The sequence below is a fragment of the Gouania willdenowi genome, unplaced genomic scaffold, assembly GCF_900634775.1.
Source record: "Gouania willdenowi unplaced genomic scaffold, fGouWil2.1 scaffold_225_arrow_ctg1, whole genome shotgun sequence".
NCBI lineage: Eukaryota > Metazoa > Chordata > Actinopteri > Blenniiformes > Gobiesocidae > Gouania > Gouania willdenowi.
The window spans coordinates 29525-51892 of NW_021144980.1; the positions used below are offsets into that span (position 1 = coordinate 29525).

At 35.8% G+C, this 22368-nt stretch overlaps 1 protein-coding gene across 2 annotated transcripts in view; it reads right to left on the reverse strand.

Moving 5' to 3' along the window:
* Positions 1-5737: 5737 nt before the first annotated feature.
* LOC114458961 (lymphoid enhancer-binding factor 1-like) overlaps positions 5738-22368 on the reverse strand; it is a 30519-nt gene continuing 13888 nt past the window's right edge. The window contains exons 1-6 of one of the 2 annotated variants that reach the window (XM_028441350.1): positions 7469-7584; positions 6662-6727; positions 6439-6587; positions 6159-6303; positions 5969-6076; positions 5738-5878 (exon numbers count right to left, since the gene is read on the reverse strand). In XM_028441350.1, the coding sequence (XP_028297151.1) occupies positions 5825-5878; positions 5969-6076; positions 6159-6303; positions 6439-6587; positions 6662-6727; positions 7469-7579 (633 nt within the window). In that variant the 5' untranslated portion in view covers positions 7580-7584 and the 3' untranslated portion in view covers positions 5738-5824. Of the gene's footprint in view, positions 5879-5968; positions 6077-6158; positions 6304-6438; positions 6588-6661; positions 6728-7468; positions 7585-22368 lie in introns of those variants that run through there. The other variant, XR_003673184.1, reaches the window with a different exon arrangement.

A 22368-nucleotide genomic window follows, 5' to 3' on the forward strand; every position in this document is an offset into this window, starting at 1 on the left:
ACAAACTTACGAGCCAGTTTTTCCTATTAATTGCATTACATTTTCACAAGTGGTATCTAAAAAGTAAATGTATGAATTACAAAAATGATTATTATTATTATTAGTCCCTGGGTCCATGATCTCTATGTACAAGACAAAAAATTTCCTCAAAAACAAAATTTTTACCTCAATATATTATAATAAGCCTTTAGAACGCTGTGATGTCACATGCAACCCAGCATATAAATCTTATTCATAAGAAAAATATACAGCACCAAAACTTAACTCATATCAAAGTGCCGTCCTGTTCTCTGAAGTGGAGTTAAGTTTTGGTGCTGTATATTACTTTTACTGTTGTTCACATTGTTAGCAGGACCTAACAATGTGGACCTTGACTGCTTTCTGCCTGTTCTTGAAACTGGCACAGGTGTACTGAAACCATGTCAACGAAGGTAATCAAGGTATTTCAGAAATGATCTATTAGGCATGGACTCCTTAAATTTTGGTGGTTAAGGTAAGGGTCACACAGCCCATCATTCTGTTCTCTTTATATTCCAGGACATTGAATCCAGAGAGGCTGAAGCAGACATTGGAAAGAAGACCATGGGCATCTACACAGTCCAAGCAGAAGGTCATGGTCCTGATGTTCAAGGTGATGGATGCTTTGCTGATGTCGGTGTTGTGCTGGAAGGTGTGAAAGTTCTCCATAATCTGCAGTGTGTCTGCCATGCTTTTGTGATGCTTTATGGACTGATCTACGCACTCAACTTGAGCTATCCAAAAAGCCTGAAGAGTACATTTGAGGCATACCAGAAAATCCTGATGGACCTTGACTCAAGCAAGCTTTCACCCAAAGTGCAGGCACTGAAACTCAAATTGCTCCAGTGATTTGACAGGCAATAAGGCCTGAGTTTCTCTCTTTTTTTTTTTTTTTTCTTTTTAAATCTTGTTTAAATGATCCCTTAGTTATTGAAGGGTGGTTTTTTTTTTCCTTTTGGTGTATGAGCATGGCTGTGTAGGTGGGTTCACAGATTGGTATTTCTGCAGTGTTAGCAGGCAGTGTTGTTGTTGCTCAGTTCAAACCATGTGTATCTTGAATTGTTATCAGATTCAATGGGAGCTAGTTATGTGTTAAATAGCTCTTTTATAGAATTTTTTTTGAAAACAGTTTTGCACTTTGCTCTGTTGAGCTGAATTTTTTGACAAGACAGATTTATTGGACTCGTCTGTTTTTGCATTGTGATTTATATATATAAAAAAAATATTTATTTATTTTTACCTATTGAGAGGCTTTGTTAATAAATCTGCTGAATTAACAAGGTGGTCTGATCTGATTGTTCTTATGGATCATTAAGATCATACTGAATGAAAAAAAATGACATAAATGTGATGCATTTTGATTAATTTGGTTTATTACATAAGCATAAATAACATGTAATTCAAACAATATACTTTATGTATTTTAAATAATTACTCTCCTTATAATTAAATTAGAGTAATTATACTTTATTAATACAAAACACATAAACCTGAGGATTATACATTTCAAATAAATAGGCATTATTACACTAATGAATATAAATCATATAAGGTTTATTTGGTAGGTTTGTATTAAAATTATCTAAAAAAAGTGAATGGGAATTTGTCATGTAATAAAATTACATAAATCTTAAAAGTTAGGGTTAAATATTTCTGTGAGTGTACTGGACTCTATGCTTCTGCAGAACAAACACAGTTGTCTGACGCATGAAGTACTGTGCACTTTGATGGCTGAGGTTTCGTCCATAATCAATGCAATGGTCCCAGTTTCATCTGACCCCTCATCACCATTTCTGCTTTCACCTGCAATGCTTCTGACACAAAAACCACCTGTTCTTCCTCCACCAAGAGAGTTCGTTGGAAAAGACTTGTCAAAAGTCAATGGAAAAAGGTACAAGCCCTCGCCAATGAATTTTGGAGTCGCTGAAGAGACGAATACATCTGCACCCTTCACTCAAGACGAAAGTGGCTCAAGACCTGCCGCAACCTGCAACCTGGAGATATTGTGCTCCTGAAGCAATCACAAGCTGCCCGAAATGCATGGCCAATGGCTATAATCACCTCAACATTCCCCAGCAACATTTGCAAAGTCTTGATGTTCATGTAACCAACATAATTAAAATGTGTTGACACTTACATGATATTTAAATTAACAGGTGGGTCTAGAGAGCAAGTCACTGGTTCTGGACATTGAGGACCCAGCAGCCTACAGGTCAGTGTTTAGACTGTTCAGCTAAATGTTTTGCAGTGACATGCCGTGACCAGTAGGGTTGGGTAGGCAGGGGGTTGCAAATCGAGACCACCAAAGACAATTTCATATGTTTCTGCTGGCAAGTGTCAATTCAATTCAATTCAACTTTATTTGTATAAAGCCATTTCCAACAAAGTCATCTCAATGCGTTTATTAAAATATAAAATTCATAATAAGAAAGAAAAAAACCCAACAAGATCCACATGAAGAAGCATTTAGCCATCTAACAAAATCAACATCGTGAAACACCATTAAAGAAACATAAACAAATATTTAATATAGCCTCCATACTCTCCCAACAAGATAGATATCACGACATGGCAGCACATTCGTTGATTGTGTTGGAAACACAGAAACACGGCGCAATCCTTCCATTCACTGTGAAAAATACAATACAATTTTCTGACCTTACCATTGCTGAAGGTCTGGTAACTCAGGTGTTGGTCTCCCATTTTTTAAAAGCTGTCGTTTTTCCTCAAAAGAAAGTTTCTTTATTGTCTCTAGTGCTGTCATCCTGCCTGTAGTGTTATCCCGCCCACTAGCTAGAGAACGTAGCAGCCGCGGTCACGTGATATCAATTCACTAATGCACTGTGAACGTACGTATAGCATTTAGTATAGAACGGTTACGTCCATAGACAGCATAGAGAGCTGCCTTTTTACGTCAATGGTTTTCATCTTGGGGAACTGACTGTGCATGTGCAAACACATGAAAACATGCTATGGCAACAGAGGCAGAGCAGCAATGTGCTTTTCGGAGAGGGCGTGGCCTCCTCCTGCCTTACAGCAGAGTGAGACTGCAGCCGTTCCAGGAAATAGCGATGTTTAGTAATTTGGGCTATGAAACGCTCAAAATGCGGACACTTTCAAACTTATAGGTATTGTAGGCTATCGGAAATGGAAAAATAAATAATTTATAAATATATTATAAATAAAACAAATTGACCCTTGGGTAGGCACTGCCTTCTTTGCCTACTCTGACTGCAAGTCACTGATGTTTTGATATTTAGGTGTGTTGGGGGCGGGGGCAGGGCGGCGATGAGAAGAGCAGAGGATTACAAGCCACTGGGGAATGCTGTATGCTATGCTATGTGTATTATTTTGACTTAAATAGAGCATCCTCTTCTCTTACCCACAACAGCAAACCTCCAATGGTCAAATAAGTTTTTGAAAAAACCGTCATTACAACTACTTGTACAGTGCCTGTCGGAAGTATGTATTCATATAGTGGAGGCTTAAGTAGAGTTGTCAAATATGGCCAAAGGAGTATGTGTTTGAAGGTTGGATGTACAAAGAGGTGTGCATACTCTGCAGTGTTATAAAGGGGTATATGTGCGGGTGCAAAAAAAAAAACTGTTTATTTAGTGTTTAACATTTCTTAGTGCAGGGGTGGTGATTTGTGTGTGTGTGTGTGTGTGTGTGTGTGTGTGTGTGTGTGTGTGTGTGTGTGTGTGTGTGTGTACGCCTGCGCGTGCGTGTTAAGAAGAGACACTGTGCAGTACACACTTTTTACTTGTCTGTCATTCATACAATGTTTTGTATTTCCTGTGAAATGGATTCAGTGCAGTCAATAAATTCTGAATTTCTTCAGTGACAGATATCATAATGTATGATATCGCTGTATCATGATATAATCGTTACCGTGGGCAATGACAGTATCATATCGTGAGGTACCAGCCCTAATATACATGGGTAGGCATCGCCTTGGTGGGCTGGTCCGGTCAGCTATGTTTTTTTTTTTTTTTTTTTAGACAATATTGGTCTAAAATTGGCAGAAATGTGAGAACAATTTAAACTGGCGTGAATGTGGATAAATTGGCAAAAGATAAGCATGAAATATGGTGAAAAGAGGTTAACAGTAACAATAATGGGTCAACATATGTGACATTCAGTGTAAAAGTGGTGGAAAGGGTTTATCAGTGCAGAAAAGGCATTTCAATGTGATGGGGAAGTGGCAGAAATGGGAGTAATGTCGCAAAAATGCATTAAAAGGAGCAAAAATATGTCAAGAAAAAGTGATAAAAAAGGTTAAAATATGGAAAGTTTGACGTAGCTGCAGAAAATGGGTAAAAATAAGCCAAAATGGCCTCAAATTGTTTAAAAAAAATGACTTAACTTGTGCAGATATTTTAATCATACTCGGCACATTTTAATGACTTACTTATGTTTGGCTTCCATTCAGCTACAATAACATGTACGTGCTGAATGATGTTAATCAAATGAGTCGTTTGCTGTTGATGAATAAAGCCAATGATCTGTGGCAAACAAGACATCTCTGTAAGAGACAAAAGTATCTAAAACAGAGGTATAGCTGTGGCCTCACAGATCGATAAACCAATGATCAGCAAAAAAGATGGAAAAGGTTGAAACTGTTGCTCAAAACTTTGTTTTGATGTCCACTGTAAACATTTGGTTTATTGACATTGTTGGAAAAGTTTGGCGCATTGCATTGTGGGATGTGGTATCCCGGCATAGACGAATGCATAGAAGGGTTTTTACTTGATTTGAATTATCACTTTTTGATTTATTTAGAATTTGATAGAAACTGCACTTTTTCTTTAATTTGTTGGGTTTTGTGTTGTAACTAGTAAAACTCCTATAGACTGTTTTAACAGTGTGAATATTCCTTATGTTCAGTGTCCCTGTTGTGATATTCTGTATTATCTCAACTAAAAATAGCTCCATACTTTTATTTGTTGGTTTTCAAGTTGATTTCCTCAGTTTGGCTCTTGTGTGTGTGTGGCCTGTTATTTGAAGGTGATAAATCACTCTGTTATACATTTTATTTAAGTAAGCAGAGGAGTAAAGAGTACTGATATATCCTACTCAAATAGAAGTACTGATCGAAATTAGAAGTACATGTAAGTCATACATAATTAAAAAATCAAGTATAATTAGAAAAAAGCTTAATTAAATTTTACAGTAAAGGTTACTTGTTACTTTCATCCCCACGTTTATTTTTGGTGATAAATCTTACCACGGTTCCCTTGCATACAGTAAACATCTCATGTATAAATTTAAAAAGGAAGAAACCTAATCTTGCACATTTGGAACTTAATTACTAAATACCTTCATCTAATGCTGTTTTGGCACAGTGCATTACGTTTAATCTGGTTGGTCGGCTATGATGTGATGCATTTGATTGTTGTCTGGTCATTTCATTTTTTGTAGTTTCACAATGTCTTGTTAATCATTTAAAAAGTACATGTACCATAAAAGCAACTCAATTCCAGTAACGTGAGTATTTGTAAATCTGTTACTTTCACCTTTAGTGGTTAGTGATGGTGGACGTATTATTTGCTTAAATACTTAACTTAAAAAGGGGTAGTTAGACATGTGTAGAAACAGGTGGTGTGTGTCTGTGAGTTCATATGTTTGTATTTTTAAATAAAAAACTTAAATATTTAATTTGACATTTTATTTACAAAACGTGTGATTTACAATAGAAGAGAGAGAAAGTCCAGTGGGTGCTGTTGGTGCCGCTGATGGTGATTAATGTAGGGTTGTTGAGTGGTGTCCATGTTTTCTGATTCCTGTCTGATGGATGCTGGGGTGATTATTTCTTTTTCTCCTCACGAACTTTGGGCGACACTCGTTTTTTCTTGTGTCTCTAAAATCAAACATAAAACTTTTCGTCAGCTGATAAAACACTTTCACCGTCATCTTTAAGGTTGCTGTGTCAACATGTATGTGGACTTACATAGTTGATTTTATTACTCCAGTCGGGGTTCGCAAATAAGTGCAGGAGAGAATCCACTCTGGCCTCTTCAACATATACTTCTCTTTGTTCTGGTGACAACAATTTCCACTGTAGAAAAGCATCAGTCACACACACTTAGGACCAGAGTTTAAAGATCACAGATGATTCCTGGAAGAACAAATGAACTTACCCGTTGACCGAGGTGTTTATTCACCACAGCACTCGTCCTCGTGCCCAACTCCGCCTCCGCAGATGCCCTGTTCTTTTTTAGGAAGTGCATGAAAGCGTTGAGGGGCTTTTTAACATACGGCTTGTCTGTCACCTTTTCCTTCCTTCTGAGAACAAATCACAAATACACAGTGTAAAAGCATGGTCACGAGTCAGTCACAAGACATACATATTGTGCATCCTGCATGTGGACAACATTAGGAACAGGGGGGACATTTATGGTCCCTGGATTTTGTGGTTACCGGTACTCAGCTTCAGGCAAGGCGTCCATAATTTGGGTGAAGTGTGTCTGGCCCTGAAGTTTTTTGGTAGCATAAGCGTGATCATGAAGGACTGTGGCAAGATGATTCCGTTGGACCCCGTATTGGCCACCAATTACGGCTGTTTGGTCCTGAAAGTGTTGGACACAGTCACATTATTAAGTAGATAATTCTACAGAAGAACAGAAAGGGTCAAGATTTTTACCTCCTCAATACACTCCTGCCGTTCTTGCTCTTCAAAAAAATCAAAATCAAAAATGTCCTCCAGGATCTGAGGGAGGAAAGAGGATCAGTGAGCAGATCAGTGACATCATGTATTAGTAACAGGGTAATGTAAGCATTAGATCAGTGATATTTACAAGCATTTTACATGAATCATGCAGAGAACCACAATATTGGCATCAATCATCCAAAGATAGAGAAAGAACTATTGAACCAAAGCCTCATCTTTAAAGAGTACCTCACCCCAAAAGCACTTTTTCTGCTGAATACATATGTATTTTGGTACTAAGTAGTGTTGTTGATTGATCCTGGTACAACTCTCAACATTTTAGTCAAAGTATTTCAATTTGTCGTATTTTGTTGTAAAATGTCGGAGTGACTGCCCTCAATGTGTTAAAAACCCACTATTACAATTGATTTTTACTATTGGCAGAGAACAAGATCATGTGATGTTTTGGCACCATCTTGCATCACAAACAAGCACTGTTAGTAACTCAGACGCAGTGTTTACATGATAGATGCTCCGTCGGTTGCGTGTCGGGATGAAACAGCGACCGACCAACCTGTCCTTGGAACTTCTGTTTTTCAACAAATCTATTTGTTTTTTGTTTGTTTTTTTCATTTTTGATATTTTATTGTGAGTATTAGTTATTGTGAGCCCTTTATCATATTTCATTTCATATTGTGAGTTCACCATTTTCTTATACCTTTAACTTCTACCAATATAAATTCACTGATAAAACAATGACACAGGAATATAGAGCATAATTTGTGTTTCGTGATGTCTTACGTCATTAGAAACTGGCTTTTGAACATCAGGAGAAGATTGACTTGGGGGGTTGTTAAACACATCTGAACCCTCAGAATGGAGACGATTCCAGTCCTCTTTATTCCACTTCATCGTGATATTTGGGCTGATGTGAAACAAAGCAAAGGAAATAAATCAGCTGCTGAGGCTCATGCACAGCAACAACACCTTGCAGAGACCTTCAACTAAACTTAAACTAAACTATTCAATGTATCTGTTCCATTATGCCTAACAGTGACATGCTGCCTCTAACTCTGCAGTGTGTTCTTATTTGGCTCATATTTAGTTTCTTTACAGTAAACATGATACAAATAGAAACATTAACACACACTAACTGGGATCTATTGCAGTGTAATAATTCACACACTAACCAAGGTTCAATAATAACATGGTTGACTGCTAAACAGCTGCTCAAATTTATCACAGCAAAGATGAAAGACATCTCATTGATATCAATAATGGTTACATTGCATTTCTCTGTATTGATCATTTCTAAGATGTTTATGTAGAAACTATTAGAAGCAGGCCACTGTCACATTAAGTTTGGAAGCATAATCTCACATTAAAATCTCTTACTTTGAGTTGTTTGAAAAAGTCGTCTGAAAGCTGTTTTGCAAACTTTTGGTGCAGATAAAACACAAAGTTTTCTCAAAATCAAATAGCAATGGAGACTATTAAGGGAGATTCATTTCTGTTGAAATAACTGAAGAATGAAGGTTTTCTATGCTGGAGATGAAAGTCAGCTGCACTTCAAAGGCAAGTTGGTTTGTTTGTGCAGGTTGCTATGGAGCACAGAAATATGGAACACTTGGTTTCTATAACGATCTGTTACAAAGTGACTCAATAGTCTCAGGTCATCAACGTACAGTGCCTACCCTAAAATATATCAAATATAATTAAAAAAAACCTAAATTTACAAAATAATCTTTCTCCGGCAAGACCCGGCCCAAATTAAGCTCTGGTACTGCTGCTGCTGATGAGTGTAGTGTCGTTGGTTGGTGTCCATGTTTACTGAGTCCAATCAGATGGATGTTGGGGTGTTGTTGCAAACATCTGAGCCACGGGGCGACCGTGGCTCAGGTGGTAGTGGGTCGTCTTCTGATCGAGAGGTTGGGGGTTCGATCCCAGTACCTGACTATGTGTCGAAGTGTCCTTGGGCAAGACACTGAACCCTAAGTTGCTCCCAGTGGTCGACTAGCGCCTTGCATGGCAGTCCTGTCCCACTGGTGTGTGAATGTGAGAGTGAATGGGTGAATGAGCTGATATGTAAAGTGCTTTGAGACTGCTTCACTGTGGTGATAAAGCGCTATATAAAATCAAGTCCATTTACCATCTCAGCTTTCCCAGCTTTGGTCTGACTTCGTTTCCTTTTGTTTCTCTAAAACCAAACACATCAAACTTTTAGTCAGCTGATTGCACACTTTCACCATTATCTTTAAGGTTGCTGTGTCAACATGTCTGCATAGTAGACTTACATTTGATGTTGTTAGTACAGCCAGGGTTCTGAACGGACTGGAGAAGAGCATCCACTTTGGCCTCAGCATTATAGAATTCTTTTTTCCTTGGTGACAAAGATTTACTCTGAGGATGGACAACAAGAAAAGCTTCAGTCAAAGACACGCTGAAGACGAGAGATTAAAGATCACAAATGATTCCTGGAGGAACAAACTAACTTACCCGTTGACCGAGGTATTTGTTCACAACAGTGTTCACAACAATATAAATTCACTGATAAAATAATGACACAGGAAAATAAAGCACAATTTGTGTTTTGGTGATGTCTTACGTCATTAGAAACTGGCTTTTGAACATCAGGAGAAGGTTGACTTGGGGGGTTGTTAAACTCATCTGAACCCTCAGAATGGAGACGATTCCAGTCCTCTTTTTTCCACTTTATGTTGATCTTTGGGCTGATGTGAAACAAAACAAAGGAAATAAATCAGCTGCTGAGGCTCATGCACAGGAACAACACCTTGCAGAGACCTTCAACTAAACTTAAACTAAACTATTCAATGTATCTGTTCCATTATGTCCAACAGTGACATGCTGCCTCTAACTCTGCAGTGTGTTCTTATTTGGCTCATATTTCGTCTCTTCACAGTAAACATGATACAAACAGAAACATTAAACACACACAGGCAGATGTGATTGGTTAAAAATGAAAGGTTTGTTTTTTTCCATTGGCCAAAGTTAATACAGGTTTACAGTTGCTACAGTTAACAGATTTTTTCCGTTCCATTTTCAGAGCACATAAGATCTTAATTTCTGTCAGGACATAAAGAAAATTTCAACCAAAAACTTAAAAAGTGTTTCTGGAGGAAATTGCCTACCCTTGCTTTAAGGGCTGAAGTAAGTTAGTATTTAAAATATAGCAAATTTCCCTTATGTAAAATTCAGAGTGAAAATATTTGATTTATGTATAGAAATAGTATAATATAAAAGTATTTCTGTTGAGAAATTGTTAAATTGAAATTTTAATATCTATAATTGATATAAAACAAGGAAAATGGTTTCAGGATATAAAAGTAGACCTAGTTTTCTGTTTGGTTAATGCCTAATTTTACAGAATACTTACTTGCATTGATTTAGTAAAAAAAAGTTTCAAATATACTTTTACCAAATTAAATGTATGGTATGATGTGAAATTGTGTTTATTTGAACTTACCTTGTTTGATGACAAATTCTGAACTTATTTACATTGTGTTTTGTGTTCAAAGGTTTTCACCTTTCTTGTCACTGGAAAGAATAAAAGTAAGAACGAGTGAAATCCTGAGTCTGGTCAAGTCCTTCCTTTTTCAAGTGTGGGAAGCCATGACGTTATAAAGACACTTGACACATACATTATTATTGCAATATAAAACTACACAAAAATAATTATCTTTTAATTTACTATTTTGTATGCACTCATGTCATAATATAGAGGCAAACTCTACACCTAAAAACAATTATTTGAAAAAAAAAATGAGAGAATGCAATTTTTCAACATTCAAGCCAGAATTATAAGACTGTAGTTATAAGGCTGTAGGACAACATTAAAACAGAGAAACAGTGAGAAAGAAAATGGAGCACTTTCTTGTACGGTCGCCCGTGATATTGTACATGATATGAGTGGTAACACGTTATAAAGGCTATTTTGCACACAAAATGTTCCTTCAGATTTTTACCTAGCAAGGGTGGAAAGAGTGCAGAAAAAATCTACTTAAGTAAAAGTACTGTTACTTTGATTAAACTTTACTTTAAGTAAAAGTAAAGTTACTGGTGTAAAAATGTACTTGAGTAAAAGTAAAAAGTAGCTCACTTAAAATGTACTCAGAGTGAACATTACTTAGTTACTTTCTTTTTTTGGGGGGGATGGGGGGGGCATCTCTCCCATGCAATAAAGACGTGTATACAGGTCAAACTAGGTTCTTTTTGTTAGAGAACACCATTTCAAAATAACGTGTATGAAAACAAGACATGGTGTGGCTCACCTGGATAAATAAAATAAAATAAATGTTAAGGATGTCAATTCCATGAGGAAAGTGCTTGTGTCAATACATCCAATGTGTCAGAACATCCAATAAATCACCTCTGAAAGCAAGAAATGCGTACAGTATGTTATATAAAGTCTATAAAACATTCTAGGTGGAATGAGCCGAAGGAGGAATAAATGATAGTGACGCGCGCCTACAAATACAGTTTTATATTAATATTAATAATTGTGATTAAAATCACATGATCATTGCGCAAAACTGCAATTGGCTACAATAAGCTGTTAAAAAAAGAAACGCATGCACAATGCTGGAGGACGAGGCGCACGGGAGACCAGAGTCGGCGTCAAGCAGTATTAAATGGGGGGACATTAAGAAAACTTCTAAGGGGCACAAAAACGCTCTGGTCTGAGTCGCACACAGCCCCCTTACTAAAATCTGCTCACTTCTGAGCGGTTGGATCTACAGCCTCCTCAGCAGTCACGGCTATAATGTAAACAAACTTGCTAAACATCTTAACAGCATTAGCCTGACAGTCAAGGATACATGAGGTTTGTTTGTCACATACATAAATACTACTACTGAAGAGTATTTTATGACATGTAGTTAAATAGCATTTGTAGGGGTATATGTGCGGGTGCAAAAAAAAAACTGTTTATTTAGCGTTTAACATTTCTTCGTGCAGGGGTGGTGATTTTTGTGTGTGTGTGTGTGTGTGTGTGCGCGTGTGTGTGTTAAGAAGAGACACTGTGCAGTATACACTTTTTTTACTTGTCTGTCATTCATACAATGTTTTGTATTTCCTGTGAAATGGATTCAGTGCAGTCAATAAATTCTGAATTTTTTCAGTGACAGATATCATAATGTATGATATCGCTGTATCGTGATATAATTGTTACCGTGGGCAATGACAGTATCATATCGTGATGTACCAGCCCTAATATACATGGGTGGGCATCGTCTTGGTGGGCTGGTCCGGTCCGCTATGTTTTTTTTTTTTTTAGACAATGTTGGCTTAAAATTGGCAGAAATGTGAGAACAATTTAAACTGGCGTGAATGTGGATACATTGGCAAAAAATAAACATGAAATATGGTGAAAAGAGGTTAACAGTAACAATAATGGGTCAACATATGTGACATTAAGTGTAAAAGTGGTGGAAAGGGTTTATCAGTGCAGAAAAGGCATTTCAATGTGATGGGGACGTGGCAGAAATGGGAGTAATGTCGCAAAAATGCATTAAAAGGAGCAAAAATATGTCAAGAAAAAGTGATTAAAAAAGGTTAAAATATGGAAAGTTTGACGTAGCTGCAGAAAAAGGGTAAAAATAAGCCAAAATGGCCTCAAATTGTTTAAAAAAAATGACTTAACTTGTGCAGGTATTTTAATCATACTAGGCACATTTTAATGACTTACTTATGTTTGGCTTCCATTCAGCTACAATAACATGTTCGTGCTGAATGATGTTAATCAAATGAGTCGTTAGCTGTTGATGAATAAAGCCGATGAGCTGTGGCAAACAAGACATCTCTGTAAGTGACAAAAGTATCTAAAACAGAGGTATAGCTGTGGCCTCACAGATCGATAAACCAATGATCAGCAAAAAAAGATGGAAAAGGTTGAAACTGTTGCTCAAAACTTTGTTTTGATGTCCACTGTAAACATTTGGTTTATTGACATTGTTGGAAAAGTTTGGCCCATTGCATTGTGGGATGTGGTATCCCGGCATAGACGAATGCATAGAAGGGTTTTTACTTGAAGTATCACTTTTTGATTTATTTAGAATTTGATAGAAACTGCACTTTTTCTTTAATTTGTTGGGTTTTGTGTTGTAACTAGTAAAACTCCTGTAGACTGTTTTAACAGTGTGAATATTCCTTATGTTCAGTGTCCCTGTTGTGATATTCTGTATTATCTCAACTAAAAATAGCTCCATACTTTTATTTGTTGGTTTTCAAGTTGATTTCCTCAGTTTGGCTCTTGTGTGTGTGTGGCCTGTTATTTGAAGGTGATAAATCACTCTGTTATACATTTTATTTAAGTAAGCAGAGGAGTAAAGAGTACTGATATATCCTACTCAAATAGAAGTACTGATCGAAATTGTACAAGTACAAGTACATGTAAGTCATACATAATTAAAAAATCAAGTATAATTAAAAATAAGCTTAATTAAATATTACAGTAAAGGTTACTTGTTACTTTCATCCCCACGTTTATTTTTGGTGATAAATCTTACCACGGTTCCCTTGCATACAGTAAACATCTCATGTATAAATTTAAAAAGGAAGAAACCTAATCTTGCACATTTGGAACTTAATAACTAAATACCTTCATCTAATGCTGTTTTGGCACAGTGCATTACGTTTAATCTGGTTGGTCGGCTATGATGTGATGCATTTGATTGCTGTCTGGTCATTTCATTTTTTGTAGTTTCACAATGTCTGTTAATCATTTAAAAAGTACATGTACCATAAAAGCAACTCAATTCCAGTAACGTGAGTATTTGTAAATCTGTTACTTTCACCTTTAGTGGTTAGTGATGGTGGACGTGTTATTTGCTTAAATACTTAACTTAAAAAGGGGTAGTTAGACATGTGTAGAAACAGGTGGTGTGTGTCTGTGAGTTCACATGTTTGTATTTTAAAAAAAAAAAACTTAAATACATAAGGTGCGTGTGTGTGTGTGTTAGGGCTGAATGATTTTTGGAAAATAATCAAATTGCGATTTTTTTCGTCAATATTGCGATTTAATATGCAATTATTTTTCAATGAATACAAGCAATAAATCTGTTTCATAATAAACCACTTAATATTTATTTCAACTTTAAATAAATATAAAATATGCATTTTAAAGAACAGATTACAACAATAAAGCAAACAAATCTGTGGCTTTACTTCTTCAACATATTAAACTAACTTCACGTTTCATGTGGACTGCACTTTTTAAACACTCTCTGAACTTAACAGGACAGTCTATAAATAAATAAAATAAACAGATATAAATATAAATATATCCAGTCAGTAACATCACACATACTAAAGTGCAGGAAAATAAGGAGAACTAATATCTGCTTTAACCAATTGGATGTTTTTTAGGTAAATCAACAAACTTAAAATAAATTATTACTAAAAAAAATTTAAAAAAAACACAGCCTTTGCAATTAGAAAATCACGTTTTATATCGCGATGTTATCGCAATTAATCGTTCAGCCTTAGATGAAACCCTTCTGCCAATGTTTTAGATAATCAGTCAAAAATGTTCAGCAGGCAAAAAAAAGCCGTCTTTAAACAGTGCAAAGTTATACATGACCTCATGACTTGCATGTACTTTATGAAAGCTCAACGTTCAGAGGGTGATTTTTCTTGGTAATGCAACTTGTTATGTTACGTGTAAATGCATTTGATCATCATCTAACACGGGGTGTCAAACTCATTTTAGTTCAGGGGCAAAATACGGACCAGTTTAAGCTTCAGTGGGCCACAGAATTTAGGCTGGAAAAAAGCTAATTCAACATTAACCTGCCCTGGTTTGCACTTCCACGTATAAATGATGATAAAGTATGTGAGTATATCAGTCCCTGTAGGACATGCGCCTAAATTTACCTGATTTTGGGAATTTAGAGACATTTCATGGAGAATTTTGAGGAAGATTTGGAAAAATTGAGAGTTCTTTCAACAATTTCAGATTAAAATTTAGGGGTGCCCCGATATCGATATCGGATATCGGTCCAATGTCAGCCTGAAAACGAATATTGGATATCGGATTCAAATTTCAGAATTTTATTTATTTATTTTTTCAATTCCTTTTTTTATTTATTTTATTCAATTGTAGAATACTGTAGATAATATGTTAAATGTTAAAATGTATGTAACCAATTGGTTCATAATAAATGGGTCAGTTTTTCTCATCCCTACTGTTGCTGGCTATTGTTCTCTGTTTAAGTAACATCACTTGATCAAGCCTTTTTTTTTCACATTTTACACTACAAAATAAGTAATAAAAGTATGTATAATTCGTGCTGATATCGAATTAATATCGGTATCAGCCGATACGCAAGGCTGCAATATCGGTATCATATCGAAAATGAAAAAGTTGTATCGGTACATCCCTATTAAAAATGACTGCTTGTCGTGATAAAAGAACTGGAAAAATGAGCTCTGCAAATTTTGTGGATTTTAATATAATTTTGTATTTGGAGCGACTGAGATATCAACAGCTGAATTTCATGTTTTTACAATTTTTTTTTTAACTTTCTTGAGCGGCCCAAATTTGTTGCTCTAAAGGGCCTGATTTGGCCCCCGGGCCTTGAGTTTGACACATTTAATTACATCATAATGTGCACAAAAATGGCTTTGCAGAGCCTCAAAACCAGAACCAGAGTTTTTTTATGATCCACTGGATTGTTCTGGATCTTTTGCTATTTTGCTGTGTCATGGAAACTTCACAAAACAATGCTTTAATCCAGTGTTAGTGCAGGTTGTTTGACCAGTCTGATGGGAGGGATATTTACACTGACTTTCTTCTCCTCTTGTAGAACCCATGCTCATTACGAGGATAGTTGAATTAACCCTTGTGCACTCCTTTAAATGTAAATACACTTCTACACCTTCTGCACACAAACTGTTCGTCTCATAAAAGTGTAATAAAAATGTACTCTATGATTTTTTTTTTACTTCCACTGCATCAGATCTTTTCAACTACTTCAGACCTATGCATAGATATAACATTTATTGTAATGTTCAAAGTTCAAACCCTTTGTAACATTTGTGATATGATACCGATATTGCAGCCTTGTGTATAGGCCGATACCGATAGTGATTCGATAGCATGAATCATACAGATGTTTGTTTTTTTTATTTCTTTTTTTTTTTTCCTTTTTTCCTCTCTTTTCTTCAATAAAAAAAAACAATAATGATTTATTTTGTGGTGTGGAATGTTAGAAAAGGCTTGATGAAGTGATGTTACTCAAACAGAGAACAATAGTCAGCAACAATAGATATGAGAAAAACTGACCCAATTATTATTAACCAATTGGTTACATAGATTTTAACCTTCACCATAATATCTACAGTATTCTACAATTGAATAAAATAAATTAAAAATAAAATAAAAATCAGAAAATCCGGAAATTTGAAGTCGATATCCGATATTCGTTTTCAAGCTAATATTGGACCGATATCCGATATCGGATTGGGACACCCCTAATTTTTGATGAAAATATTACAGCCTTGTGTCATTAATGAATAGCAAAATTGAATTTAATGCATTATTATTTTTGGCACAAGGACCGTTTTAAAGAAAAAATGACACTTGTACAACTTGTATAATTTGCAAGATAAGAAATCCGGCCTTCACTGAAATCTTTATGCATTGGTCTCTTATTTTGAAAGTAGAGGCTTAGCTCTATTAGGTATTAATTGAAAAAGCATTATGATATGTCATGATTACAGTATATGAAAAATATGGTTACAATAGGAGTCATTGAAGCAAATTTGGTCACATGGTTACTAAGTGTCAGTGTGATGCATATCTTCTTTTCTATACACTTCATATACACAGGACTTTGGAATTAAGCAAAAAAAACAATAGTAGAAATTTTTCATAAATCTAGCCCTAAAAATAAATGGAATATTCAGAGGCAAACAAATAAAAACACCTAAAATGTCACTTTTGGTCACAAAGATGCTCCAAGGGTTAAGACAATAATTATTAATGAAAATGGGAAAATGTTTGTATATAGCGCTGCAATTATAAGCAGTGACACTAACTATTGAGCTATTCAAAGACCACTGCAGAAGCACAAAATAACAGTGTTTAGGGCTCGTTCCAGCTTGATAGATCATATTAGGCAGTGGCTATCTGTACGGTTGCTACATCAATATACCAACATTTTATCCGTACGCAGCGCCCCTCATTGGCCAGTTTTGGTCACGTGACTAAGACTAATCCTAACCCTAAAATGCTACGTACGTGTACTTCGGTAAACGTACCAAAAGACACTTTCATCATGTTAGATATCAGCTGTGTTGGTGCATGAAAACAGGCAGGCTTTGAAATATCCCACATGAGTTCAGTTCACTCATCATCTGTAAATCTGAAAAATAGTTATAAAATATATCTGGCAGAGCTAAGGAAGTTTTCTGATCTAAAATAAAAAGTAAGCCTCATATGTTGAGATTAGAGCTGGGCGATATATGTCGATATTCAAGCTGTTTCGACTTTTATAATTTGGCGATATTGAAAATTACAATACCGTAAGGCTGGGCAAAAGAAATTGATTTTTACACGATTAACTGAACTAGTACAGTGCCCGTCTGAAGTATGCATTCATGTGGGAGCTTAAGTAGAGTTAATTATGGCCAAATGAATATATGTTTGAAGGTTGGATGTACAAAGAGGTGTACATACTCTGTACTCTGTAGTGTTATAAAGGGGTTTATTTGCGTGTGCGATTTCCCTGGTTTAATTCTATGAAATATAAACATGATAAATGTGTTTGTTGTTTTTTTTTTTTTTTTACTCACTTTTATATTTTTTTGTTTGGTGTATTTTTCTGTAATGTATGTTTTTGAATCATTATGTGTATTTGTGTATCTTTCTGTTGTGTTTTTGTGCATTTGTTTGTTGTTTTTTTATTACTAATTTTTATATTTTTTTGTAATGTATGTTTTTTTGAAGTCATTATGTGTATTTTTTGTATCTTTCTGTTGTGTTTTTGTATAATTATAGTTTTTGTTGCCATTGTAGTGTGATTCTGTTGTCATTTTGTGTATTTTTTGTATAAATATTTGATTTTGTGTATTTTGAGTAATTTTCATATTTTTGTTGTTTGCTGTATTTTTCTGTAATGTATGTTTTTTGGAGTCATTTTGTGTGTTTTTTTTTATCTTTCAGTTGTCTTTTTGTGCATTTTTTTGTATAACTGTATTTGGTTGCCATTATAGAGTGATTCTGGAGTCATTTTGTGTACTTTATGTATGAATATTGTTTAGTTTTTGGTTTTATTTTACTCATTTAGCATATTTTAATTGTAAGTTTTATAAATACTGTGCGTGTTCCCGTGAAATGTTTGAGACGCTGATAACCAAACTCCATAGACATTGTAACTGAAACTGTGCAAAACAAAACGTAAAGCTCCAAACTACATGAGTGAGTAAGTAAATTAAAGTATTGTCTACAATTCGGCTGTCTTTTTTAAAAAAACAAAAATCATTTTTTACCTTTGAACCGAGTGGTCAGAGCTTAGCTTCCATGCATGGCACCACAGAGAATCCGCAGTTTTCCAGATGAAGTTGGGAAACGTGTCTGCAAAAGACTCACCAGTGGATGACGTTTTCAAATGATGTATTCAGAGAACTCCCGGGTCTCGGTCTAAATTATCTTGTTCTCTATCGCTCGTGTGTTTACAGTCCGTGTCCGCTTGGCTGAGTGCGCAGCGATTGGCTCTGGCCGCACACGTGACTCTTGCTCGGGTGAGGAGCTGTGCAGTGAAATAGATATAGATGGTGCGCTAGCGCCCCCTCACACCCTGTGGTCAAAAGCTGAATAGGTTTCATTTCGGGGCCGTCCAGAAGTGAAATAAAATTAAAATAAACATTTTGAAATGACCAAATTACTCCAAAATAACAGATACACACACTCGGGGTATTTGGAACCCGTTCACTAAGTTTCAGGTCGAACTCGCACCGCAACGGGGAGATATTTGCTCCACACACACACACACACACACACACACACACACACACACACACACACACACACACACACACACACACACACACAGGCTTGGGGAGTAATGGATTACAAGTAACAGCGTTATGTAATCTGCATACAAAATAATGTAACTATAATCTGTTACAGTACATTTAAAAACATGTAATCAGATTACCAGTATTTTTATTCAAAATGGGGATTACTTAGTGGGATTACTTCTTCAAAACAAACAGAATATACACCGTGCAACAGATGCACAGAGTGCGCACACATTGTGACACTTCGTAGCACTTCACCATAAACGTAAAACCAATACTTCCTGCCTAGCTGTTTACCATCATGACTCAGGAGTTTTCACTGCATGAAAATTCCTGAGTCATTGTTTGCTGTGACCACACCAAATAAAACATGGAAAGGTAAATTACAAAGATGAATCCAAAGTTAACTTCTGACACAAACTCTCTACACCATAGACTGTAAACACACATCTCCACTACGCATCCTCAAGTTGCCTTCACTGACTGCCAACGCTGTAGGAATTAGGAACATCTACAACGGACACATCCAACAAACAGCAGAGCTGTTACAATATAAAGCTATTATGGTAACAGCTAACTTATATGATATTGTGCAGTAACATAACAGCTGTATATGTGTTTGCTGTGTCAATCACTGCAGGATGCAGAATAACTGCATCTGTTTGTCTAAGAAATAATTTTCAACAAATTGAATTAAAGTCACTTCCTGTACATTACATGAAAGACATGCTGACATACCAAAAATAACTAATAATTAACTATAGAGCATGTTATTACGTAAAACATCTACTTTATGGCATTTTTTTCCTGTAATTTTTTAATTAATTTAAAACCAGAATCAGGGAAAGAGAAAAAACCAAAAACAGGAAAAAATAAAAACCAAATGCAAAAAAAATGGTGTATTTCTGATTGGTTTTAAAATCAAAATAACAATGGTAACTAATTATATAATTTTGTTTGTTTGTCTTTTTTTACAAAGTGCAGTTGATTCTATATCTATAAAATAAAAAATCTATGACTGCAGGTGACAGATAGAACACATTTTTGCGGAGGTACGTCTTTTAAATTAACGCATGCCTCGAGATGCATTCAAAGTCCCTGGAAAACCCAGAAATTTGTAAAATATCCCCACACAGAACTGACACCACGTGAAAACAAAAGAGGACATGTCTAAAACCAGACGTATGGTCACCATACATGTCATCATTATTTAATAATGAATAGAAAAAATAAAAATGCAGTGTGATAGTTTGGTCACATGGGAGAGATTTATTAAGTTTTATTATTATTAATATATTTACTTTTGGTATTGTTTACCATATTTGCATTGAAAAAGGAACCTTGGGGTGAAATATTAATTAGAACATATTTTCAAATTAATATCAAAATAATAATGACTCACTGGAACAGATCTGTAACCTTTGCACACCCAGAAACACAATATATTATGACTGTAAATATCATGTCTGCTATTAAAAACTGTATATTACAATAATTAGCATATTAGCACACACTTAGCTATAATAGAGCTTTTCATCTGTAAACCCTTCTTAGAAACCAATGTTCACACAATGTGTTGCCTGTTATCTCACGCTACGAGGTGACTATTGTTGGAATTGACCTTGTATAAATAAAGTTTCATTGAATTAATATGTGACCTTTGACAAATAAACAGTGGTTGCAAATATCAAACTACTTATGTGTAACTCTATTGTAGTCCAGTCATCACATTTATAAACTATCTTAGTCATCTAGGATCTGTGCACCCTCAGAAAATCAGCTGCTCACATTATTTTGACCTGAAATGATCTGATTTTCCACCGTTTGTAATTCTTCTCCAGTCTGCATTGACTCCTCCCACCAGAGCGTCATGTTTAAGGGAAGAAGAAAATGACCTTAGGTCTCACATGTTAGATGGCACTTAAACTGAGACATATTTGAATACTTTACATTGTAGTGTTGCACAAATGTTTGATCATTTTGTTTTTGCCTTCTTCACGTGACAAATCACAGCACTTTATACAGCAGCATATTATGTGTTTTGTTCATTGCTGTTGGTTTTGCTTTAAAAAAGTCTTAAATTGTCTTAAATTTGACATAAAAAGTGTGCAGCAACCACTGTTTCTGGTGTACGATTCATACTGTTAATAAATATTGATGGTACTCATACTCCTGGTTGTGATTCTGATAAGATGTTTATTCTAAGAACAAAAACTGGTTTTAAAATTTTGGTTTTAGTTTTAATATAGATTGAGGTTTATTTCAAGATGAGTCAACTTGTATCAAGAAACAGCTGAATCATTTTTCATTAATACTGAGTCATTTTTTACTTAGATTAGTTGTTTTCTTCTTGTTCCGAAGCTTTGCATAAATTAAAAAAGCTAAAATTTTTTAACAAGAATTATTTGTTTATATTCAGTTTATTTAACTTGTTATTGTGTTGTAGGAAGTTTGATTTCAAGTAATTTAATCTAATAATCATCCATTTCTGCTTATTTTAACCCTTTAGAATACTTATCTTGCTAACCACGACATTATTTCTAATTAAATTCAGTACATCTACACGTCTGCTATATGTTGTCACCACTAAAATGTAGTATTTTTTTTCTAGATCATCACCAACTCAGGTTGATCCAGGCTAATTAAAACCATCCCATCTGAGCTGAGACATGAACTGATCCATTTATTCACACATTAGTTCTTCTAAAGTCTTTAAACACTTTTATTGATTCCACAGACCTGGTCAGAGCAGGTTACACTCACAGTTAGGATCATGGAAAATAACATTTGCTCCATCTCAGTATCTAGTTTAGACTTTTTTAGACCTGTGTCCTGGGTATGATGGGTTCACGAGGGGAACAGTACTCAGCCATGTTGGGAAGTCCAGAAATCACACAGCATTTCACCCAATCATTGTGGTCCATGCCAGAAAATACCACAGACCAAGTATTTGTAATGTAGTCATAGCACTCAACAATTTTTCCAGTCCGACAAGAGACAACAAAGATCTGCTTGTTCATCACTGCAATGTCAAAGTATCTGTGTCTGTGGACCATTTCAGGGACATCGTACCAGGTGTTGGTCACTGGGTCGTAAGCCTCAGCAGACCTCAGATCTCTGAACCCATCTCTGCCTCCAACTGCAAAAATGTGGCCCATATATGCAACGACCCCAAGGTCACACCGAGGTGTTCCCATAGGAGTGATCAGTGTCCACTGGTTGGTGTCTGGGTTGTAATACTCAGCAGTATTCAGTACTCTATTACTCCGTCCTCCACATATGTAAATCTTGTTGTTCAGTGTGGTGCAGCTGGCCCTGATCCTCTCTTCATTCATTGATGCAATGAACGTCCACTGGTTGATGTCGGGCTGGTAGCGTTCAGCAGTTCTTAGTGAGGTACCATCATCCCAGTAGCCTCCCATAGCGTAGATGCATCCCTTTAGCACGGTAACACTCACAAAGCTCCGTGACTCCTGCATTGGTGACATTTCCTGCCAAGTGTGTGTGACTAGGTTAAACCTCCACACTCTGTTGGAGGGGACGGTCCATCTTAAAACACCACCCACAATGTAGAAGCATCTACCAAGGAAGACAGTGCTGTAGAATAGTAAGTGAGCCATGGTATCCTCCAGACTGGGATGAGTGTGAACTGTGATCCAGCT